Genomic DNA, 26713 nt, shown 5'->3' on the forward strand with positions numbered 1-26713 from the left:
CAGTGCTAAGATGGAAGAGCACAAACTCAAGGTTGTGACCGCTTATAATGCTTGTGCATGCCGACGGCAAAGTCATCCAGTCAAATAAGAGGCTCCAAGTGGCAGCTGAGATTAGATACTGTAGAAGTATGATTTTGGAGCAGCAAAAGAATCTAGCGTTACTTCCAACCCTCGTGGAGACTCGAGGAGGTGCAGAGGAAACACCTAGGCAACCAGTTAGTGAGATTTGCACTCCCCAAACCTACTCCTGTGAATAATTATGAACAGTTAGATACTTTGTCTTGTTTTTTAATGCTAAGTATGCTGGTTAGATGACTGATCAAGTTAACTTTTATCCCACTATATCACAAATGGCAGAAAAGAGGAAGTTATTATTGTTTTAAAACATTGTCTGAACCCTAAAGTGGTGTGGATGAAGCAGACACTAAGAAGACACAGACATGTCCAAGTGGTAGGATAAGCACTATTGAAATCCCTTAGACCCCCTGCTCAAGGAATTAAATAGGAAGACTGAAAAGATCAAAATCTCGAATAAAGCTGTCAAACTCAAACTACAAAAAGCGTCTTGTAGAGCCATAGGGCCTGGACCAGGCTTACAGGTAGATGCTAACCAGACTAAGGTCACTGTCAAAGCACAAGATGACAGTGGGCTACTTATTATAGTAATAATGTAGTGACTTCCCTTAGTATGCAATGGGAAATATTTTCAGCATGGAGGTAGGAATGAAAATATTGAACAGTCTATGGGGAAATGTGCAAAGAAATCGACAACATATGCCTCACATATATCTCTCAAACTTAACTGGAGAAAACATGTTTTGGGCACTTAACAAACATGCCAGAGAGACAGGTAATTTGATTCATTATAGTGAGTTCTGACAACCTTTCACCCCATGTCGCTCATACATGAAACCCACGAGTTATAGTAAAGGCTTTATTTTAAGCCAACTTTAGTGCAGAGTGAACCTAAAGTATAACCACAGAAATCGATTCAACAGTAGCAAATGCAAAAGCACATGATAAAAACAGACAACATATTACATGGCACATTTTTAAAGATCACGCATGCCTAATCTTACCATCAAAGATTTGGTGTTGTGAGGGTTCAGTATTTCGGTATGGTCATCTCACATGCCTACCTGAACTTTATTTCCAGTTCATGGTCTATGTCTGTCTCCAAAACAAGGCCAACTTATGCCTCTGTGAAGTAAGGTCAATCACACATAACTGTCTTGATTGGAAAATGAAGGAAAAATAACAGCTCCTAACCTCTGCATGACAGCCAATTAATAGGACAAGCACAATGGGACTGTAGCCACAGATCAGTTATAATTGCTGTTACTCAGCTATCGTAAAGTAAATGCAGGCGGTGAAGAAATATTTTGTGTACGGACTAGGTTTAAAAAGGAGCCTTTCTGGAGGCACTTGTCAACATTTTGGCCCCAGACAAAAAGTCTTCATTAATTGCTTGCTGTTCCCACCTAATTGGCTAGCATGCTTCATGCATGGATAGTATGGCTAGTCATATCTTCTGTATGGCTGCTGGAAACAAATTGTATGCGTGAAATGAACTGAAATTATTTACAATATAGTTGGAAGGAGTTGTTTAAGAATTTGTATGTATGGGTATTTATGTATCTCAAACCTGCTCTTTTAGGGAAGAGCAAAAGATCATATACAATCATGAAAAAGAGGATCATTGCAGAAATAGGCATGTCTGCGAGGGTTGAGTGTAGCCTCCATTAAGTTGTTATAAGACTATAGCTTTTTTTGGCATTCTGAGTCCTGCAGCAGGGAGATATGGCTTCAGTTTAGTCAACCGTGTGCTCTGGTATCATGCCCACATTGTCTTCTTAGAAAGGTGTGCTTTGAAAGCGTGGTCTAGTTGAGAGCGAATCCAAGCAATTTAGTGTTAGTAGCGAGATGAGAAGTTAATTTGTGTGGAGTCATGTTGGAAGTCTGTCTTGAGTCTGAAATTGTCTGCTCTTTGTGGACAGGGGAAATTTGGTTTCGGCCCAGTAGTGGATGAAAGGTCCTAGACTTGCAGTGCAGAATGAAGGAAAACCACTTCTTGATGAGGGAGATCCTCAGTTATCATTAATAAGATAAGACAGGAAAAGTATTTACATTTAGAACCCAATATATGATGAAAGGCTGTTGAATGGCTAACATAGTGATGGCCAATGCAGGCTCACATGTTCACCACCAAGCCGGATAACGGACTCTGAAAAGATACTCCTCTTTCCCCCCTGTGTTTTAGCATGCAATATTAATATGGATGACCAATGAAAATACTTTGCACTATGGATTCAGAATGAGGCATGTACTCACCAAAGGGAAATGATGGTGCCACTGGTTGACATTGCTCCACTGAAGGGATAGGACCACATAACATTGCAGACCATACAAAGAGTCATCAGTACATGCTTACCTACTCTTTTTATGTACATATGCTTTGCTAACTTTGTACCAGAGGCATAGAAATGTGCACTTTGTATCATTAAACAGTAATTCATGCCAAAGATGTTAGACTGAGTAGAAATGTTACAGTTGTTTAAGTAGGTTCGCATGTTTTAACGTTTTGAGATGTAATATCATTGATCAGTTTGATTTCTGTCACATGATGAACACATCAGTGTTATTTATGAGAAGTCAAAGCTAAATTGTAAAAATCTTTTTTGTTTCTATGCAGTCAATTTTTATCACTATCAATATTTTCTAATCACTTATGTATTCATATGTCCTAAAGCCATTGGGCAGATTTACATCAAACAGGTAGATCTGGAAGATGAAGATAAAAAGTGGGAGGAAGAAAGAAGGGAAAGAGAAGAAAGAAGACAGAGAGAAAGACAAGAAGCTCTTGAAAGGGAACAAAAAGAACTTGAAGAGCTGGAGAGAGAAAAGGTAGTGTAGGTTAGCTCTATTTCAGTTTCTTCTGAAGTTGCTGTAGGATTCCTGTTTAATGTATGTAATCAAGTGGGTAGGATGCTGTTTGCAGATTTAGGAAACTGTGTTTGCGTATCTATCAAAAACATTGTTTTCGACTTGCTTCAGCTCTGTCCTCGATACAGGCCCGATTCTGAAACTGCACTTTGTAGTGTATTTTTTAGTAATACAAAACACAACTTTTGCCTATACTTATGTGTGAAAAGTTCTCGACCCCCCCCCCCCCCATTGCAGAGTCTCCACTCATGTAAGTATAGATTTTAGTGATAAATGTGGAAGGGACACAGGTGAGTGGGTATGAAAAGGGTTTGACATACTCCTATAGGGAATGGGATTGGGGAGGAGTAAGAGTTGTTTAATAAGGGTTAGGGAGACACACCACCCACCTAGACAAGAGTCTAGGGAGCTGGAGACATGTGACTTATCTTTTGTAGTAAGTGTCTTTGTTTGGGAATACTGATAGTAAATATACTGCAAAGTGTAAACCTACTCAAAATTGTAATTTACCTTTGTGAATGAAACCCTCCATGTTCTGAAACTCAGGACTCTAGAATGCTTGCATCTTACAATACCTATTATCTCATAGAGACTTCTGATAGCCACAGATTCCTTACCTTACAGTATTCCCCAGATGTCAGACTTGATCTGTAAAGGTTTGTTGAGCAGTACCCCTGCATGTGGGTACGTGGCATTGGGTGGCTCTGCGTTGTGTCATCCGCACCAGAAGTGATATTCTCAGTGATGCATAGGTGCCACCCCAGTGCACAGGTGTCAGTTATTCTATTTCTGTGATAGTCGTAGCAGATCCGGGAAGAGCTAGCCTCCAGTCTTTTTTGACTGACCCTTTTTTGGCTTTTTGTTGAAATATTTTTGAGAATGTGTCTCCTGGTACGTTAGGATGGCTGCCAGGAAGGCCGGCATGGCATCTCTCACCGACAGATCTCGGTGACAGGCCCACATTTGGAATGTCTTGGAGCGCCACCATGATGCCAAGACCTGTGTCGACTGCCATGGCATGCACCCAAAAGCCTTGAGCAAATAGTCCCTCAAGCTCCTGGTTACTCGACGTGCGATGCCTAAGATCTCGGTGGACAGGAAGGTCCTGAGATTGTGAAGGAGCTACTCCAGGTGCTTGTTGCCACAGTCAAAGTCATCAGGAAAATCGGATAAGTCCCATAGGCATAAGAAGAACAAGAAGTCGAAGAGATGTTTGACTTTGCCACATCTGTCGATGACATCTGATGAAACAAGGGAGCACAGGTATTTGAGACCTAGTTCTTTGGTGGAGCCTCTGTCTGGGCCGTCTCCATGCCTCCCAGAGTTTCCAGGATCCAGAGCGAACCCCGCCCAGTTATGAGAATTCTATCAGGTTATGCTGTGATGCATCGGGAGCGGTGCCGGTCGAGTCATCTTGACCGTTCCCGACCTGCGCCAGTGCCTACCCCATAGGCGCCCTATGGCTGCACCAGCTCCATCATCATCCCCCACATTCCCCATCCCCCACATTCAAGCCTGCTCTGGGGCCAACGGAGGCAGACCTCTAATGTCGGGGCCAGTGCCTTATTCCTTTGATAGACCTAGACTTCGGGGCGAATGGGAGAGGTCTGAGGATCCTTATGGTTACCAGTGCCCTGTTGAAGATGCAGAGGCCAACTGGTATGAGGATTTGTCAGATGACAGTGGTTTGGACACCTCCCCAGACACTGACTTAGTCTCTGCCTCTACCATGGCTACAGAGGAAGGTGGCTCATTTGACAGAATGCGGAACCAATCACACATTCACCCCCAGTCACAAATCTGGGTTTAATCCATCGTCCTTTTGCTCACCATGCCACCCCAGTTTAGACCCAGCCATATGCAAATCAGTCTTGACCCTGTTCCTCATGGGAACAGTCCAGCCCGAACTGCCAGGCCAGGTCCTCCCTGTACCGGAAACAAGTATCCTCGGAGCGGTTTCAGGGTTTCACCCTTCATCAGCCAGGCTAGCTTGAATCCAGTGGCATAGTGAGCCCGGGACCCATGTCTGGGCATACCCTGCACACTTATGGCAGCCAAAGCAAAGCAAAACTCAAATGATGGACAGAATGCGGAACCAATCACACATTCACCCCAAGTCACAGATCTGGGTTTAATCCATTGTTCTTTTGCTCACCATGCCACCACAGTTTAGACCCAGCCATATGCAAATCAGTCTTGACCCTGTTCCTCATGGGAACAGTCCAGCCCGAACTGCCAGGCCAAGTCCTCCCTCGACCATAAACAAGCATCCTGGGACAGGTTTCAGGGTTTCACCCTTCATCAGCCAGGCTAACTTGATTCCAGTGGCATAGTGAGCTCGGGACCCACGTCAGGGCATACCCGGCACACTTAGGGCGGCCAAAGCAAAGCAAAACACAAATGTGTTAACATCAGGACACAGATGCTTCAGCCTGGAGTTACCCATCCGAACATTTACTCCCTTTTAATAAAGCACCTACATATGTCCTTCTTTGGGCCTGGTCTATGCCCTGCACAGAGGCGTCTGTGAATATGACAATTGCCTGCTGCTGTCGCCCGCTCTTGGGCAGTCCAATTTCCTCATCCAGTACCCGTAGAGCCTGGTATTCCAGGCCTCCACATACTAAGTTAACCCGGTCACGTTCACTTTTACGCCATCAGACAGGGAATTCAAGAGGCTGGAAATCTTTGGCATGAGGGTTTTCTCTTCCACCACCCTAGCATTGCGAACAGTGCACACCACATGCCTTTTGGGCTGAAAAACCAAAATGATCTTGGTTCATTTGCACAAGTGCTGCCAGAGGTCTCAGAGGAGGCCCGAGCCACGCTATCACTGGCGATTGCAGATGGCAGGGGTGCAGCAAAGTTCACCATGCAACGTGGACTGGACACAATGACTCACTGGATAGGGTGATTTAATCGTTGGTGGCATTGAATCAACACACCTGGCTGAGAACCACTGGCTTTTCAAGGGATGTGATGTCCAGGGTTCTCTCATGAAGATGCCCTTTGATTGACCGTGTTTCTTACGAGATAAGTCAGACCCAGAACTGGAGCACTTTAAGGACCTTAGGGCTACGGTCAGGTCCTTTGGCCTTTCCATGGCTCCTCGTCAATCCCAGTCTGCCTTTTGACTTTTTCATGACCACAGAAGGGGCTTCCAACCATGTCTTTACCTGCCCAGCCACCATGCCGAACAGGCTTTCCAATCTATTTGGGGCTGAGGACGCACGTGGGGCTTCCAGCCAAAGGTCAAGCCAGACCCCTGGCAGCAGCACTCTCCCAATCCCTTTAGCTTGCATTTCAACATCATGGGCAGCTCGTGGGAAGCAGTTTATGGTCAGTAACATCCGACCAATGGGTTTTGCAAATTGTCCAAAAGGGCTGCCCCCTCCCTTTTCTGAATATGCCCCTCCCCATGCCACCCACTTACAACAAACTGATGAAGAACCATCTCTTTGTGCTTAGTCAGAAATGGTTGGCTCTATTGGCCAACGGCGCCATAGAGCGAGTGCAGGCATCAAAAGTAGGGCATAGTTGCAATTCCTACTACATCCTGGTGCCCAAAAAGGACGGAGACCTTCGTCCTGTCCTCAACTTGCATCTTCTCAACTTCTTCCTGAAGAAGAAGTTCAAGATGCTTACTTTCTCTCAGGTTCTGTCTTCCCTGGACCCAGGAGACCGGATGGTTGCATTGGACTTGCAGGACTAAACCTTCCGCACTCACTGGGGTTCACTATCAACGTGCCAAAGTCGCACCTGAGTCCCTCTGGGACACTCCTTTTCCTCAGAACTGTTCTGAATGCAGTGTTGTTTCGGGCCTGTTCTCCTGAATGGTGAGTTCAGGATATTCAGGCTATGATACAGATGTTTCAGCCTCTATCCTGGGTTTCGCTGAGACTAACTTTGAGGCTTCTAGACTTCATGACCTCCTGCATCCTGCTAGTGACTTATGCCTGTTGGCACATGTGAGCTGTGCAGTGAGACCTGAGGTTCCAGTGGGCGCAGCATCAGGGGAACCTCTCTGACATGGTCCGGATTTCAAAGGGAACTGCAAATGACCTGCAATGGTGGCTAACAAATCATGATAGGGTCAATGGTAGACCCCTCTCCCTTCCTCGACCAGAGCAGGCTGTGGTGACAGATGTCACTGCTCGATTTGGGGCGGCCACATTGGTGGAAATCTGGCTCCACGTCAGTCTTCTCAAGCTTCAGGTTTTCCAAATGGCATTGAAAGCCTTTCTTCCTTCATTCAAGGGAAGACTAGTGCAAGTGCTCACGTACAACACCACTGCCATTTGGTAGAGAAATATTAAGGTCAGGGTGGGGTTTTGGACCCTTTGTCAAGAGGTGTTGCACCTTTGGATGTGGCTGGAACACCAGGGCATATCCCTAGTGGTTCAACACCTTGTGGGGTCTCTGAATGCTAGAGCAGACAAACTCAGCCGCCGATGCCTAGTTAATCACAAATGGTATTTTCTTCCGGAGGTAGCACAAAGCCTCTTTCAAGAGTTGGGAGAGCCTTGGTTAGATATCTTTGCCATTGTTGAGAACACACAATGTCAGCAGTTTTGCCTGCTGGAATTTCTAAGGCAGCTCTCGCTCAGACCTTCTTTTCATCTTGGTGAGCGCTCCGGGCTCTTGTACACCTTTTCGACAACACAACTCCTACCCAGAGTTATCAAAAAGATCAGGAATTTGGTACCCAGAACTCCTGTGCATTAGCATCAGTCCTCTGATCAGTCTGCCTCTTCAGGTAGATCTTCTGGTGCAGCAACAGGGTAGGGTCCTGCACCTGACTTGTGAATGCTCTGCTTTCATGCAGCAGCAATAGTTGACAGGTTTTGACCTTCCACCTGAAGTCTGCAATGTTATTCTAGCAGCCAGGCGTCCCTCCACCAAGACTGTACGCCTGCCAGTGGGACATGTTTGTGGCATGGTGTACAAAGAACAAGGTTGAGCCCTTACTGCCCCTCTTTCACACGTTCGCTTGTTCATTCTTTCTTTGGCCCAGCAGGGCTCTGCTTTGGACAACAACAAAGGATACCATCTTTTCCTTTTTGCGGTTGCCAGACCTGTTGCGCCGCGGCCGCAGGCTCAGGCGGCCGCGGCGCGGCATTTTACCGCACCCTGCGTGCGGGCCGCAGGGAAGGCCGCGGGGGAAGCCGCGGCTTGCATGCAGACTGCGGGGGAAGCCGCGAGTCCGGCCAGGGGTCGCGGCACTCGCCGCGCCCCCTTCTTTTGTCTTTACAGCAAAGACAAACGCGGCAGGAGATAAGACCCTGAGTTGGGTCTAGATCCTGCCGCGCATTGCGCATTTAGTGCGCTTTACATTTGGACATTAGGTACTTCTGCACTTACCAGTATGCACAGGCAAAAGCCGGATACCTGCACATGATGGTGCTGTTATGCATGCCTTTTCCCTTTCCCAGCATGCTACCCACTTCCTCTCTTCCCAGCATGCATTGTTTCTTTTTGTTGGACGCATGTTCTTTATTCAATGTTATACTCTTTTCCCCAATCCAAGATGGTGGTGTTTCTACTTCCTGTTTCCTACTTCCTGTCTAGGGGTATATAAGGAGAATTCAGCTGCTTGTTCATTGCGTGGCAACACTCTTTCGGTGGTAGTCACACTCCGGCTGGTTTCTTCTTGTGAATCCAGTATTTCCTGACCTGTCTTTGTCTCCAGTCTTCCTGTACTCTCGGATCCTCAGTTCTAACGCCCTTGTGCCCTCCTTCTGTTTCAGGGAGTTCCTGTTGGAGGTTTTTTTACCCTATTGGGGTTTTTCCTCTGGGACTCCTTCTGGAGGGCACGGACTGTAGTGGCTTGCTATTGTCAAACAGCACCGTGGCTACCGGAAGGGGTCGCCCCTACCTCGGCCAGAGCAAAACCTGCCGGAACCGGGGCCGTTCCCTAACACTCATCAACTTCGACGGTAAGCCCCGTGAAAACCGTGAAAGATTGCAACGCCCACAAATCCAGTTGCAGTCCGGAACCATGGATAATCCAGTGGCAAATACGGAACCCACCAGTCAGACCCTGCTCATGACAATGCAACAACAGGCTCAAGAACTCCAACAGCTACGAACTGAAAATACCGTCTACCGACAAGCCTTTGCATCCAGGACCACTGATGTCCCCTCAGTATCTGCCACTACACCTCGTTTCTCCAGGGAGCCTAACAAATTGAGAGAATTCCTGGATACCTTGACGGTTTACTTTACCTTTCGCCCCTCGCAATTTGTGCAAGACAAGACCAAGGTGGGGTATTTGATTAGCGCCTTATCGGGGCCAGCCTTGGCTTGGGCCACTCCTTTAGTGACAAGAAATGATCCCTGCCTGTCTAATTATTCCACCTTTGTCACTACCTTCAAACATATGTTTGAGCGCCCTGGACTTGAGGCTTCAGCAGAAGAAGCTCTTTGCGATATCCAACAAGGGAATCAAGATGTATTACAATACATCACCCGTTTCAGACAATAAGCAGCAGAAACGTCCTGGGTGGAACGTACCTTGGTGACACTGTTCCGCAGAGGTCTCAGAGAGGACATTAAGGACGAACTGGTGCACTCTGCTAGAATAGAGAACCTTAAAGGATTGATGGATCAGACTCTGCCAATAGAATATCGATTGAATGAACGAAGAATGGAAAAAAGGAAGAGTCATTTGCCATCACACTCAGTGACATCTCGCACCTTCTCTCATCGTACCGAGGAAGTCCGTCCTGAAACTAAGGGGGCTACCGAGGAAGAGCCAATGCAAATTGATACGGCTCGAGGACCTTTATCAGCTAGTGAAAGAGAAAACAGACTAAGGAAGGGACTTTGTCTATAGTGTGGTGCAGCTGGTCACCTAATTCGCGCCTGTCCCATTCGTCCAACCAAGCCTTTGGGAAACGCCAACTCCCGTCCTCCGTGAGAAGGGTGAGGACGGGATATCGTGAAATACCTTCCATTTGTTCTTCCAGGGAGGAAGGAACTGCTCTTTTTCTTTTACCAGTTATCCTTCACTTGGCTGATGGCCGAGAAGAAAGAACCCTGGCTTTATTTGACTGCGGAGCCAGTGGCATCTATGTAGATGAAGCATGGGCCAAGGAACGACAGATAGCACAACTACCTAAGGAAGTACCAGAACAAGTACACAGGGTGGATGGGTCACTCTTGGCCTCAGGACCTGTACAATATACCACCCCTACTTTCTGCCTACAGTTTGGGAAACACCAAGAAAACCTTTTGTTTGATTTAATTTCATCGCCACACCACGTCATGATCCTGGGAATTCCATGGCTCACACGACACAACCCCTACATCAACTGGGAAACAAGAACTATTTCTTTATCCTCTCATTTTTGCCAGCACCACTGCTACCTAGCAGGGGATTATTGGTCCCCAAAAGGTCTTCTAACCGCACCCCCTAAGGTGGGATGCTCTATTAACGTCCTACAGGGAGTTCCCAGGCAATATCAGGAATATGCCGACGTATTCCAGAAGCCAGAAAAACTTGAACTGCCACCCCATAGAGAGTATGATTGCGCCATTCCTTTAGAACCAAATACAGTGGTTCCTTTCGGGCGAATGTACTCTCTCACAGAACCTGAGAAGCAGATTCTTAAGGAATACCTTGATGAGAACCTACAGAGCGGGTTGATTGCTCCCTCCTCTTCACCGGCAGGGGCTCCTCTCTTTTTTGTTCCTAAGAAGACTAAAGATTTGCGTCCCTGTATTGATTTTAGAGGATTAAACAAGATCACTATTAAGGATCAGTACCCGTTACCCCTCATTAAGGACATCCTAGAAGCAGTCAGAGGGGCAAAAAGATTCACCAAGCTGGATCTCAGAGGAGCCTACCATCTTTTAAGAATTAAAGAAGGTGATGAGTGGAAGACCGTTTTTAGAACACCTTTTGGTCACTACGAATATCGAGTAATGCCATTCGGACTCACCAATGCCCCTTCCATTTTTCAAAGGTTCATGGATTCTATCTTTTCCGATCTTTTGCAACAAACAGTAGTGGTTTATCTCGACGATATTTTAATTTTTTCTGTTCACCCAGAGGAACACTCTAAGCATTTTCGCCAAGTTGTAGAGTGACTCCGACAACACCATTTATTCTGCAAACCGGAAAAGTGCGAGTTTGACCAGACGGAAGTAAAGTACTTGGGGTATTGCATTAACCAAACCGGAGTCGCCATGGATTCAGACAAAGTGCAAGCTATATTGAATTGGCCATCTCCTTCTTCCATCAAGGAGACTCAGTGTTTTTTGGGATTAGCCAACTTCTATCGACAATTTATAGCAGACTTTGCACAGAGAACCAGCTATATTACTCAAACCCTTAAAAAAGACCATCTAAAAAAGGGCTTTTGTTGGACACAAGACGCAGAGTTAGCCTTTCAAGACTTAAAGAAAGCCTTTATTCAAGCCCCCATTTTACGACACCCAGACACCAGCAAACAATTCATTGTGGTCGCAGACGCATCCGAAAGAGCCATTGGGGCTGCCTTACTGCAAAGACAAGACGATGATGATCTAGAGCACCCAGTATTCTACCTTTCCCATATCTTATCCGACTCAGAACTGAACTATTCCGTGCTAGATTGTGAATTACTCGCCTTAAAGACCGCATGTACAGAATGGAGACACTTTCTGATGGGCTCGAAAGAACCCTTTGAAGCCCGGACAGACCACAGAAATCTACAGTGCTTAAGAAACTTTCAGTTTCAGAATAGCCGGCAGGCTCGATGGGCTTTCTTTTTCAGCCAATATGACTTTTATATCACATACATCCCTGGTTCGCAGAACATCCTGGCGGATGCCTTGTCCCGGCGTTACCCTGAGTGCAGTGATTCTCCTGTTCAGAACCTATTTGACAATAACAAAATCATTGGTTTAGTACAGACTTTTTTAGACCAAGTCAGGTCCGAATATGCCCGTCTAGAAGACACAGAGTTGAATAAGTTGCGGCCGCAACTTCATATAGATCAAGGGTATTACTATCATGATAAGGCCCTGTTCTTACCCACTAAACTAGTACAGACTGAAGCCTTACGTATGTGCCATGATTCCCCCATTGCCGGTCATTGAGGAATGAAAGCTACTCAAGAACTTCTGCTTCGCCCCTTCTGGTGGCCAACTCTCAAGACAGATACGGAAGAATATGTATCATCCTGTCCTATATGTGCTCAAGCCAAGACACCCCGTACTAAACCAGTAGGTTTACTTCGCCCCACTACCAGTTCCCCCAGGGCCATGGCACACCATCTCCACAGATTTCATGTGCTCATTACCCTCTTCAAATGGAAATCGCGTAATAATGGTAACTGTGGACTCCTTCACTAAGATGGCTCACTTCACGGCCTTAAGAAAGTTGCCAACGGCAAAAGACTTAGGTCAAATCTTTACACAAGAAATCTTTCGACTTCATGGATTACCTCAGGTCATTATATCGGATAGGGGTCCTCAATATATCTCCCTATTCTGGAAACAATTCTGTAAGACCTTAGGAATCGAAGTGGCCTTATCATCAGGGTTCCATCCTCAAACTAACGGACAGATGGAACGACTCAATCAAGGCTTCGAACAATATTTACGTAGCTTCTGCAATGCTACACAGAGTAATTGGGCTACCTATTTACCGCTTGCAGAATTCTCCTACAACAACTCCATACACAGCGCCTCGAAGGTCTCCCCTTTCTATGGCTCCTACGGTTTCCATCCAAAGGCCTTTCCGACTCCCCTGAAAGATACTTCCAATCTTCCTGCCATCTCCTCCTATGTCCGAGAACTACGGGGTGTCCTACGTGTTCTCCATTCCAACCTTGTGGCCACTAAGTCTCGCATGAAGAGGATAGCTGATAAGAGACGTGAGGCTCCTCACTATCAGGTTCATGATAAAGTTTGGCTCTCCTCTAGATTCCTACCTCTCCGACTCACTCAGAACAAATTCAGACCCCATTTTTATGGTCCCTTCCTGATTCTCAAAAAGATTAAACCAGTGTCTGTGCGACTTCGCCTGCCCCGGACGTGGAAGATACACCCTGTATTCCATGTCTCTCAACTTAAACCTTACCTTCCTGATCCTTTTCACAGACAATTCTCCTGTCCTCCCCCTCTGTTGGTTGATTATGTGCCTGAGTACGAGGTCCAGGAAATCTGTGACTCGGTTTTTCCATGGGCGCCTCCAATATCTTATTCATTGGAAAGGCTACCCTATGAGTGAGTGTTCCTGGGAGGATGCCCCTTCAGTCCATGCCTCTCTTTTGGTCTGTCGCTTTTTCCACTCTTCCCTCACAAACCTGGGGCCTCGGGGGTGGGGGAACCTACTGTCGCGCCGCGGCGGCCGCAGCATTTTACCGTGGCCTGCGTGCGGGCCGCGGGGGAAGCCGCGGCTTGCATGCAGACCGCGGGGGAAGCTGCGAGTCCGGCCAGGGGTCGCGGCACTCGCCGCACCCCCTTCTTTTGTCTTTACAGCAAGGACAAACGCGGCAGGAGATAAGACCCCGAGTTGGGTCTAGATCCTGCCGCGCATAGCGCATTTAGTGCGCTTTACATTTGGACATTAGGTACTTCTGCACTTACCAGTATGCACAGGCAAAAGCCGGATACCTGCACATGATGGTGCTTTTATGCATGCCTTTTCCCTTTCCCAGCATGGTACCCACTTCCTCTCTTCCCAGCATGCATTGTTTCTTTTTGTTGGACGCATGTTCTTTATTCAAAGTTATACTCTTTTCCCCAATCCAAGATGGTGGTGTTTCTACTTCCTGTTTCCTATTTCCTGTCTAGGGGTATATAAGGGGAATTCAGCTGCTTGTTCATTGCGTTGCAACACTCCTTTGGTGGTAGTCACGCTCCGGCTGGTTTCTTCTTATGAATCCAGTATTTCCTGACCTGTCCAGTCTTCCTGTACTCTCGGATCCTCAGTTCTAACGCCCTTGTGCCCTCCTTCTCTTTCAGGGAGTTCCTGTTGGTGGTTTTTTACCCTATTGGAGTTTTTCCTCTGGGACTTCTTCTGGAGGGCACGGACTGTAGTGGCTTGCTATTGTCAAACAGCACTGTGGCTACCGGAAGGGGTTGCCCCTACCTCAGCCAGAGCAGAACCTGCCGGAACCGGGGCCGTTCCCCCAACTCTCATCAACTTTGACGGTAAGCCCCGTGAAAACCGTGACAAGACCAGCCATCCCTGTTCAAGTCCCCTATTGTAAATATATTTTTAAAAGGTCTTCAACACATGATTCCACCAAGGCTCTTTGATACGCCTCAGTGGGACCTCAACCTGTTTCTGACATTCCTAATGTTCGCTCCTTTTGAGTTGCTACACAATTGCCCACTTAAACTCCTTGCCACCAAGACGGTATTTCTTTTGGCGATAATAGCTACCAGGAGGGTCATTGTGTTGCAGACACTGTCTGCTAACCCTCCACATGTCTCGTTCAGCCCAGACAAGCTGCTCCTTCGGACTTGAGCTTTCTTCTTGCTGAAGGGGGAAACTCCATTCCATGCAGGTCAGTCCATCACTCTGCCTCCCTTTTACATCCCATGGCATCCTACTAAAGATTAGGTAAGACTCCCCGCCTGGACCCAAAAAAAAGATGCTGTTAAATCTTGATCGTACCAAAGAGTTTGGGTTTGACAATCAACTCTTCGTAGGAAATGTTGGGAGCAAGAAAGGGTAGGTGGTTCAGAAACATACCATCTCATGATGGATAGTACTCTGCATCACAGTTTGCTGCGCGTTGGCCAAGAAGCAACCCACAGACGTCTTACCTGTTCATTTCACCAGAGCCAAAGCTGCGACCACTGCATTAGTTTGCGAAGCCCTGTCCTCGGCATCTGTCAGACAGCAATTTGGGCCTCTTTGCACACATCCACAAAACACTATTGCTTGGACAGTTGGGTCTGTCATGATGGGCACTTTGCCCCTTCGTTCCTGCAAGATTTTCTGATATAACCATTTTCGCAGCCTCACCTCCGCGTATTGTCTAGGTGTCTATTTAAAGGTAAGGAATCTGCGGCGAGAAGTCTCTATGAGATGAACAAGATACTTACCTTTGGTAATGTCTTATCTGGTAGAGTCTCTATCTAGCCGAGGATTCCTTGCTGACCCACCAATCCTCCCAGATCTGCGTACGGATTACAGTGATAGGGTTACCCCTCTTTAAGGGCCCTAGACAGGCACACCTGTTGACAGTGTTCATTGTGTCTCTGCGCTTCTGGCAAGAAAAGCCACGAAAAGAAACTGGCAGCGTATTGGGATGGCGCCTATACAGGCACCGTGAACATCACTTTCGATGCCGACAAAGCCATGTGGAGCTGAAAGATGTCACCTTCTGGCACGCAGGGGTACTGTTCAACAAAAGTTTCCAGATCCAGTGTGAGACTTGTGGAATATTCTAAGCTAAGAAGGAATCTGCTGCAGGATAGACTCTACTAGATAGGGCATTACAAATACCTTGTTCACTGATTCTATGTTGTACATTTTTCATTTTGAAGCTTCATATTGATTGATTACTCAACAAATATTTTAGTTTTAATGTCGAGTTTTTCTTTGCAGAACTTGAATCTACTCCTAAGTCTTGCTGTCTCTTGTAACCAATTAGTGGCTGGCATTTTCGGTTCCATAGAGCTATACTACAGAACAGAAACAACAGGCATAAACATGATAAAACCACTTTGCTAAAGTCCAGAACTTACCCAGATGAAACAACAGCCACCTCTGTCTCCACTGCTACAGAAGCTACTGTCTCAACAGCTGGGTGCCCCATTGTACAAAGCAGAAGGGGATACCCCAGAAGGTGATGCAGAGGAAGGAGACAAACATTGCCTGCCAATAACACACGATTCAGATGAATGTGGCCAATATTGGAGTTTGTGAGCTTGAAGGGGTTGCTGGGCTTCTACATCACGCTGGTTTTGATGTACATCATATCATTCCACCATACGACCTGGATGTTCAAACTCGCATACATGAAATGCTCTTTCTGTGGAGTCCCTGCTTGGTCACCATTTTGATGATGCCCTCATCAATATGAAAACAAATACTGAGACTGCAAGATTTTTAGGCATATTACAACTTCTCTGATAGTAATCCTTTTGGTCATGTTTTCTTATAGCAATCCTCTTGGGGAGCATAGCCTGGAAACCTTTCATTGCACTTATGAGACATTTTCCAAATGACAGCAGCAGTTCCACCAGCTCTGTTATAGACTGGCATATTATTTCCTCCTTTCACCCTTCCTCCAGAAATAAGCCAGAAGGCCCTGATAGTCTTATTGCACTCTGTCTAAGAAGCGAGGAGGTGCACATTCCAAGACGCAATACTCCAGACAAAAGTAACTTCCAGGCACCAGCTACCTTCTCTCCCATCCCCATCTCAATGGACTGAGAATTGCTGCCTTTTGCAAAAAACATGTCCACTGTCACCTCTGGACGTGGTCCAGTTTAATATGGCCCTCTACTTTGTCCAGAAGTTGCCAGGCCTTCCTCCCCTGTGAGAAACTCACTGACGTCTTCCACAATGGCTGACAGAAAATCTTTCTGCTAAAAATGGGAGTCACATTTGTCCTCAAATCCCAGCGCTACTGGGATCCTAGTCAAGATTCTTCTTCGTAAATAAGAAATCTGGAAAAGAATGCCTTATCGCAGATCTTCATCTGTTACCTAAAAATCGTTCAGAATGGTCTCTATGCAGTAGATCCTTGAGCTACTACATGAAGGGGAGCACATAATATATGTAGACCTAAAGGATGTATAGTTTGGTCTAACAATGCATCCCAAAATTTTAAGTATCTCTGCTTCCAAGTAGCTGGTTGCCACTACCAATTATGATTTCTACTCTCTAGACTAAAATCTACCCCTTTATATATTTACAAAATGCTTGGCCTCAGTGGTGGTGCTCCCGGGTGCCATGGGCATTAATTCTTCTATTACCTTGATGATTGGCTAGTCAAGGAAATATCAAAGCTTGAGATTGCATCCTCTTCTTCACTGCCCTTGAACTCTCTGATAACCATGTGTCGCCTAAGGATGAGGCAGCTGCTAGAAGAACTGGGCACCCAGCGGGTTCAGGGCATCTTTGAAGCCAGGTTACATTTGACAGTCAATGTGAAAAAATCCCTTTAATAGTGGGCTGTTTTTTCATTCACAGTTGCTGAGCTGTGTAATAACGATGCTTGTCTCCTTGAATACTTAGGAGGCACACTGTCAGGAACTCTCAGCAAAAAGGCTATGGACCCTAGTAGAGACAAAAACGAGACATCAATGTTCTTGTGCATGGAGCTGTAACTAGAGGCACACCCTCAGTAATTCTCAGCACAATGACTACGGACTGTAGTAGAAACAATATTACAGATAAAGTTGTTTGGGCTTAGGGCGATACATGGAGACCTTGCTTTCTTCCTTGCCATAATAATCAAAAGTCCTTGTTTAGACAGATTGCATCACATCTGTGTTTCACATAAACTAACTAGGCAAGAATGCATCCCCTGCCACTGTCTGGAGAAGCACCACTGCCATGTGCATGGCAGTTCAACACAGCAGCTCACTCCGATTGCAAGCAAGGACATGCTCAGTCGATCAGTGGTAGTGAAACTCACACTGTCACAAATGGGGAGTTAAACTAGCAGTTCCTTGCGCAAGTAATTCGACAGTGGGGAAAAACCCAGTTCATATCAATGAAGTCCAACAAGAATCTGCAGTAACTTTCAGCTGGCACTAACAGCCCGGGGTATGGGGATACATATTTTTGATGACTTAGAGCAAAACATTTGCTTAAGCCTGTATGTCTTTGCCCCTACTAGCAACAGCCAATTGCAAAGATCAGTCAGGAGGAATCTAATATTATCCTAGTTGATCCAACATTCCCCATACAATTCTACTAGAGTGATCTCCCAAAGCTGTCCACTGCTCTTCCTGTTCTTCTTATTCTCCCCAAAAAGTAAGATGCTTCATCCCTGTCCATCTCCACGCAGTTTTGCTGTCTGGCTCCTGAGCTCAAGACACTCACCAATCTAGAGGTCCTGAGTGACTGTAGGAAAATACTCAACAAAGCCAGGTCACTGTCCACTACTAAAGCATACCAGGTGAAGTAGAAATCTTTCTGTATCTGGTGTGCATCTCAAGGTTTACACAAATGCATGCTTAACTGCATCTATTGCTTCCATACTTACTGGCGCAATCAGGATTTATTCTGTAAGAATGCATCTAGTGGCGATCTCCAGATACTGTTGTTCCAGCCCCCCACATTCATTATTTTCTAATGGCATAGTAAAAAACTTATTAAAAGGTTTCTTCACAAAGCATTGGAAAAGAGATTGAAAGTTTGCGAGGATTTTATTATAGTGACTTCCAGATGGACTGTACATATTTTACCTGGATTTATTCCAGAATGTAATCCAATTCAGCTAGCAGGGTCTCTCTTTGCTAAGGGTACGACAACTGCCTGATGTCCCCTGTCAATTATGTATTATAGTATGGCTTTGGCTGAAAAAGGGATCTTGAGATGGAAAGAAATAACCTACTTGTAGCCTGTGATGGGAAGAGGCAGGAACCCTGTGGCACTCCAAATTCAACAGGATGGGCCGTGGATAGGTTTTCCCTGGGCTTGACTTGAGCATTTTTATCAGGCAGGAATGATTCAAATCATTCATTAACTAGATCCAACGTCCCCACTACCTCATACAATCTGTTAAGCAGAGTACAATACTCTGTGATGTTGAAAGCTGCCAACAGATCCTGGAACATCAGGAGGGCCGGATCTTCTCTAAGAGGCATACCTAGGATTGTTGTTTGTGCATACTGGGGTGTTGGCTCCCTGCCTTGTTTGCCCTGAAGCATTATTGAAGTTCCCCTAACCTGTTGATGTTGCAATGATGGGCTTGCAATTGAATTGTTGCTTCCTTTTCCAGAACCTTAACTAAAAAGGGAGTTACTGGCAATCAGTCTAATGTATTTCGGGTCCAATGGAATCCTGGATGCCTTTTTTCACGGTGCCTTCCAGGATCTCTCCAAATCTTTTGTGATGGCAACAGGTGTGCGGAAATCAATCACTGCTAGAAAAGAGGTCAGACTTCACTATCCTGCTTAACAAGAATTTGTTGGGCATGAGTATACTTGGTGTGCAGTGGGGTTAATCCCATTAAGAATCATACTTTTTATTCAAGGGATATTGGATGCAGAAGATGGCCTCCTCTGCTTACTGAATGGGTTATACTATTAAGAATGGCTTGTTTGGTGCTGAGGATTTTGTCATTAAAAGCTCTGCATAACTTGACACTATTAAGTTGTAGGATGAGATGCACTATTGCATAACACTTTATCAGTAATGGTTTCAAATGGTTTGAACCAAGGGAGTAGCCAGAAAATTAAAGTACCCCGACTTTGATCCTTTCCTCTAATGCCATCAAATGAGCAAAGGAAGTATGCCCTACCCAACATAGATGAGGTCCCTTCATCCCCCCTTCCATCCATCTATCTTTCCATTCTTTAAAACTTTCATTCTTCCATCCATCCCTTTTCATGCTTCCATCCATTCTTTCACCATTCCGGCCATCCTTCATTTAGCATTCTATCTATCCCCTCCTTTCATCAGCACGCTCTTACATTAGTTGTTCTATCCTCCCACTTTCATTTCCAGTAATTCATCCATCCTTCTCCCATCCATACACCCATTCATGTTTTGTCCATCCATCATTTCACCCTCCCTTTATCAAATTATCCTTTCAGACTTCCATTCCTTCATCCATCCACTTGTGGATCCAGCCTTTCATCATTCCATCCATTCTTTCTTTCACCCACCCATGCAAATATTGTTTTACACTTCCATCCATCATTCCTTTCACCCTGGATGCATCTTTTCATGCGTATTGGCCTTCATTCTTGTTAGTTTTAGTAGTGTAGCCAGTGGGTTGTGAGCCTTATTTCAAGGAAAAATATGTTGCCCCAGCTTCTATTTAAGTGATAGACTACAGCAAAAGTCCAAGTTCAGTGAGCCCTTTAAGTCTCTGGGCCTCGGCGCCAATGCACCTGCTGCACCTATGGAAGCAACACCCCTGTAAAATATTTTCCTCTCTTTCCCTCATCATTGGCTCTCTTTTTAGTCTTTTTTTAGCTCAAAGCCTACCAGACAGTACAGCTGTCTGGTTTGCCAAAGACATCTTAGAGACATTCAGAAAGTTTCCCTGGGAATGCATTCCGTCCGTTGCTTACCATTGGAATTGTGGTTTAAAACTGACATTTTATTCTACTTGCTGCCTTTATATGTTTTAGGCTATCTAGGTTCAGTTCGTGCCTCTCAAGGAGCAAACTTTTTCACAAAAACTCCCTTTCTTTCACTAGTGCTCCTTTCTGTAAACTGGTCTGTAAATCTTGTTCTTGTCTTGTCACATTTGCTGTGCATTCAAAGACGGAGGTCAGATATCAGCCACTGTATTCCAAGTCACCTTCTTGTTTACTTTTCTTCCTCTGACTTCAAAGTGAGAGGATCTTGCTGCATACAGAGGGTAGAAGAAAGATTTGTTTCCTAGCACACATTTAAATGAACTTTACAAGTATTTCAGAATATATCAGAATTAGCAAAGCACAAATGAAGCAATTTGTTAGTTAATTCTGAAGTGTCTTTAAACAAATACTTTATTTAATATGGCCAAAATAAATCAATACACAAGGTGATTCTATTTCTAGACTGTTTGTGTGTTGTATAGTTTTATTAGTTAATCTGTATGTCTCTGCAGACGTAATGATCATTTCATTTCAATGCATGTTGTCTGTAATGGCAGTGTGCTTCCACGCTGTGCATACTGCACTCTATGCTACTGCACTCTACTTTGCACCACTCCACTTTACACCACACCGCTCCACTCCGCACCACTCAACTGTAGGCCACTGCACTCAACGCCACGCCACTCTTCGCCTCTCTACTCAACTCTGCACCACTCTACGCCTCTGCACTCTATGCCACTCTACTGCAGTGTAGGCCACTCCACTCTGCTCAGCTCCACTCTATGCCACTCACTTTACTCACATCTACACTCTACGCCTCTGAACTCTATCCCAATATGCTCTACACCAATGAAGTTTACTCGGTACCACTCCATTCTGTGTCCCTGCACTCTATGCCTATCCACTGTATGCCACTCTAATTTACACGGCACTCCATACTACTTTACACCATTACTCTACACCATTATACTCTACCCTACACCACTCCACTTCACTCTACTCTGAAATAATTTTCTCTATGGCACTGAACTCTACGCCACTCCACCCTATTCCACCCTACTTTACGCCACTCTGCTGTTCATCACTGAACTCTACTCTGTACCACTGTAGTCTGTGCCACTTATCTCTGTCACTATCCCACTGCACTCTTCAACACTCTATTCTGCAACACTGCACTCTTCACACTGCACTGTACCCCACTCTACTCTGCAGCACTCTATGGCACTCCATTCTATGCTGCTGTACTCTGCACTACTCTATGCCACTGCACTCTAAGACACTTTACTCTGCCATTTTACTCCACGCCACTGTACACCACACTGTACTCTACCGCTGCACTCTGTGCCACGCTAGCCTGCACCACTCCATTCTGCAACACTGCACTCTACTGAGCACCATTCTAATCTACGCCACTACATTATACACTGATAAATTCTATATCGCTGCACTCTACATCCCTGTACTCTGCAATACTTTACAGCAGTGCACTGTATACCAGTCACATACATTACGCCACTCAACTGTATGCCACTGCACTCTACTCTGCACCATTGTACTCAATGACACCCTACACCACTCCACTCTTCAACACTGCACTCTGTGCCACTGAACTCTACCCCACTCTTGTCGGTACTACCACATTCTATGCCAGTGCACTCTATGCCAGTGCACTCTATGCTACTCTACTCTGCATCACTACACTACACACCACTGCAGTCCACAGCACTCCACTCTAAGCCTGTGCACTCTGTCACTATTGTCTACTTTGCACTGCCTTACCCCTCTCTACTCTGCACCACTCAATGCCACTGCACTCTACGCCACTGTACTCTGCACCAATCCACTCTACATCACTGCATTCTATGATGCTGCAATGTGCGCAGCTGCATTCTATGTTGCTGCACTCTACACCACTGCACTCAGTGCCACTATACTCTGCAACACTCTACACCAATGCACTCTATGCTAATGCTCTCTACATCAGTCCACTCTGTGCCACTCTGCTTCACTTTATGCCACTCTACTTCACTTTATGCCACTCCAGTTCATGACACTCAGCCACTCCATTCTACGAAATTCTACTCCACTTTTCGAAATTCCACTCTGCAACACTCCACACCACTCTCCTCTATGCCACTAACCTTTAGCCATGATGAACAGCTGGTGTACAACATTGCTAAAACAACATTGGCAAAGCCAATAACTCTTGCATTGGCGAGACTTATTGGTTTTGCTAATGTTTGTTTCTAAATTTGACTTTGCATCAATTACCTTTGCTGCGATATTACCTTATTTTTTTCCCTAAGTGCTTCTATCTGCAGACAGAACAGGCTTGTAAACACATACATGTCAAAACCATCCCCACCTAAGCTGCGAGAGTGTGGGAGCTGAAGCGTCCCGAGTGGAGTGGCTTCTCTGAGAAAAAGTAATGATTGCCTATTTGCTTGGCAGTTTTATATTTCCTTACGGAGGCTATGTAGCAGAATGGAATCACTCAAAGTTGGATTTTTCTGCTAGCCCACTGAGCTAGTCTAATCTTTACTGGTGTTGTTTTAGGTTGAGAGGGAGAGGACCAATCTTGATGTCGGGTCAGAGACAGAAGTGAATTCTTTATGTTTGATACCGACACTCCTCTTTGCTACTTAAAACTGAAAGTAATTTGACATATAGTTGCATAAAGTAGCTGGCTGATTGTTATCTTGAGAAAGGTGTGCTATAACTATACAAATAGTTATAAATATACTAGTAAATAGAATGTGCTCGGGAAACATATGTTCGGAAGTAGGTGCATTAAATTAAGTAAGCATTTTGTCACGTCTTGTTTTGTGGTAATTCCAGTGATATTGTCCATCGCCATTTATACTCTCAAGCGAGGGCCTCGGTATATTTTTCTGTTTGGGAGAATTTTAGATTGTCAGTCCCTAGATATAGCATACACCGTTTATTTTCAACTGTATGCAGCTTAAACCACAATATTATGAATTCACATAAAAAAACAGTGTTTTATCACCTAGCAATCGTATAGCCGAAATATTTCCCATCTCCGTAGTAACTTTGAAAAATGGTGGTGCATTGTACCACATAATAAGCCAAAATAGATTCCTAAATGCAAGTGTTTTGATTTATCTATTTTGAGTTTGAATTAACTTATATTTACAGTGAGTGCATGACATCATCGACTTTTATGTAAAATATTAAATTAGTTTGCCAAATGCGTTCGCTCCTTTTCTCCATGTGAAAGAGGGAGGAGTCTCTTTGAGGAAGGTAATTTTTGTTAATGACAATAACTGACGCTTTGAAGTTCTGCACAATGCCAACCAAGTTTTGAAAATGTGTTGAGCTGCCCCGTGGTGGAGCTTTTTAAAAAAAAATCTTTTAATATATTTTAAAGGAGGTATGACAATCTTACAACACATATATAATATTGCCAGCATGTATATATAAAATAATTCCTCAAAATATTTCCTCAAATTTTACTAAGTGCATCAGTTCTTAAATAATAATAAAGTGCTAAGTGTCGGTTACTGCCATAATAGTCATATACTCAAAAAGAGCAGATGATAGTAGGAATGCTGAACAACGTCAAACATTCACCCTCAGTCACAGATCTGGGCCTATATCCATTGTCTTTTTGCTCACTACGCCATTCAGTTTGGACCCAGCCATATGCAAATCAGTCTTGACATTTTTTCCAATGGGAACAGCCCAGCCCGAACTGCCAGGCCTGGTCCTCCCTTGACCGGAAAACAAGCATACTGGAACCGGTCACCTATCATCAGCCAGGCTTGCTTCAATCCAGTGGCATAATGAGCAGGGGTTCCACGTTTAGGCATACCCCTCCCACTTAGGGCATCAAATGCAAAAAGAACATATGATGGACTGAATACTGAACAATGTCAAACATTCAGCCTCAGGCACAGATCAGGGCTAAATTCATTTTTTGTTTGTTTTGCCGCGCCATTCCAGGTTGGACCCAGCCATGTACAAATCAGTCTTGACCAGTTTAGCCCGAACTGCCAGGCTAGGTCCTCCCTCAACTGGAAAACAAGCATCTTTGGACCAGTTTAAGGGTCTCACCCCTCATCAAACTGGCTAGCTTGAATCTGGTGGCATAAGGCGCACGGGACTCGCGTCTGGTGAACAAAAAAATGATGAATTTTACCCCTATATGTGTCTGGTGGTGAGTGTTTGACAATGTTCAGCATTCAGTTCATCATCTTTTTGTTGCGCTATATTTGCTCTAAGTGGGAAGGGTGTGCCCAGACGTGGGTCCTGCGCCCGCTATGCCAGTAGATTCAAGCTAGCCTGCTGATGAGGGTTGATACCCCAAAACCGGTCCTAGGATGCTTGTTTTCGGATCAGAGAGGACCTGGCCTGGCAGTTCGAACTGGACTCTTCCCATGGGGAGCAGGGTCAAGATTGAGTTGCATATGAATGAGTCAAAACTTGGTGGCATGGTGAGCAAAACAAATTTTGATTTAACCCAGATCTCTGTCTGGGGGGGTGAGTGTTTGATAATGTTCAGCATTCTGTCCATCATCTTTTTGTGTTGCTATAGTTGCCATTAGTGGGAAAGCTATGCTCAGAAGTGGGTCCCGTGCTCACTGTGCCACTGAAATAAAGGTAGCCTGTCAAATGAGGGGTAATACCCCGAAAGTGGTCCCAGGATGCTTGTCTGCTGTCCAGGGAGGACCTGGTCTTGTGTGGAATTAGGTTGAGACTGATTTGCATATTGCTGTGTCCAATCTAGTGTGGCATGCTGAACAAAAAAACAATGGATTTAACCCAAATATTTTGCAGGGGGCGAGTGTTTGACAATCTTCAGCATTCCATCCATCATCTTTTTGTGTTGATATAGTTGCCCTAAGTGGGAAGGGTATGCCCAAACTTGTGGGTCCCGTGTTCACTGTGCCACTGGATTCAAGCTAACCTGGCTGATGAGGGGTGATACCCCGAAATCGGTCTCAGGATGCTTGTTTCCGGTCCAGGGAGGACCTGACCTGGCAGTTCGAACTGAAGCAGGGTCAAGACTGATTTGAAGTGGCTGGTTCCGAACTGTGGTGGCATGGTGAGCAAAACAACTATGGATTTGACCCAGATCTGTAACTGGGGGTGAGTGTTTGACATTGTTCAGCATTCCATCCATCATCTTTTTATGTTGCTGTAGTTGCCCTAAGTGGAAAGGCTAGGCCCAGACATGGGTCTCGTGCTCACTGTGCCACTGGATTCAAGCTAACCTGGCTGATGAGGAGTGATACCCCCAAAAACGATCCCAGGATGCCTGTTTCCAGTTGTGGGAGGACCTGGTCTGGCAATCCGGACTGGACTGTTCCAATGGGAAACAGGATCAGACTGATTTCCAAACTGGGGCAGCATTGTGAGCAAACAAATGATGGATTTAAACCAGATATGTGACTGGGAGTGAGTGTTTGACAATGTTCAGGATTCCCTCCATCCTCTTTTTTGTTGTTGCTATACTTGCCCATAGTGAGAATGGTATACCCAGATGTGCTCACGGTGCCACTTGATTCAAGCTAGCCTGGCTGATGAGGGGTGATATCCCCAAAACAGTCCCAGGATGTTTGTTTCGGGTCCGGCGAGGACCTGGCCTGGAGATTCAGGGTTGACTGTTCCCATGGGGAGCAGGGTAAAGACTGATTTGCATATGGCTGGGTCCAAACTGGGGTGACGTGGTGAGCAAAATAACATTGGATTTAACCCACACCTGTGACTGGGAGTGAGTGTTTGAAAATGTTCTGCATTCCGCCCATCATCTTTTTGTGTTATAATAGTCATATATAGCAGTCTGTTGTAGTCCAGAAAATGCAAATCCAGCAATACATCCTTAGGGGAGCAGAGGTAAAAAAAAAAAAGGACAATGAATTCACTCCACTATACCCAGGGCCACTGCAATTATGCGATTGTGCGGCCGTGGCAATTTTCGCATAATTATAGATTTGCCGCATAATCCGTCCCCTGCCGCATAATCTGCAGATTTTATCAAAAATGTGTTTCTAGCACAAACGCTTTAAAGGTTACTAAAAATGCAGCAACATATATTGCCGAGCAGTGAAAGGCCGTTTGCAGAGCTAGACTTGTCACCTTTTTATTGCTTCTTGCTATACTTGGGTATTGAAATGGTGCTAATGAGGTGCAACCAATGCCCAGTCAGTATTCCCAAATTTACAAATGACAAAATAATGAAGTAGTACTATTAAAAAATGTACTGTATTATTCAGCATAATTTTGCCATATAATTTACTCAACCGTTCCGCATAATTTGGCCATCTCCTGCCCCATAATTCTAATGGCCCTGGCCATACCTTACAATTCATTTGATATTAGCAGCAAATAGATTTAGCATGATATTTCAAGTTTAAAATAATATTTAAATCCATGGGCTGAATTAAAATCCAGATAGCGAATTCAATTAGAATTCATAGGACCTTAGCAGCAAGTATGTTTAGCATAACGTTTTAAATTTTGCATAATAATAGTGCGTTGACTTAATTGTTACCCAGATTGACGGTTGGTGGGAAGGTAAAAAATACTT

General features: G+C 45.1%; 1 protein-coding gene across 3 annotated transcripts in view; it reads left to right on the forward strand.

Annotated features, from left to right (window-relative positions):
• Positions 1 to 26713, forward strand: part of OFD1 (OFD1 centriole and centriolar satellite protein) — a 486789-nt gene that overhangs the window by 374024 nt on the left and 86052 nt on the right. For all 3 annotated transcript variants that reach the window (XM_069204717.1, XM_069204715.1, XM_069204716.1), the window contains exon 20: positions 2750 to 2904. In XM_069204717.1, coding sequence (XP_069060818.1) covers positions 2750 to 2904 — 155 coding nt within the window. The remainder of the gene's footprint in view (positions 1 to 2749; positions 2905 to 26713) is intronic.

The sequence above is a fragment of the Pleurodeles waltl genome, chromosome 8 (assembly GCF_031143425.1).
Source record: "Pleurodeles waltl isolate 20211129_DDA chromosome 8, aPleWal1.hap1.20221129, whole genome shotgun sequence".
Classification (NCBI taxonomy): domain Eukaryota; kingdom Metazoa; phylum Chordata; class Amphibia; order Caudata; family Salamandridae; genus Pleurodeles; species Pleurodeles waltl.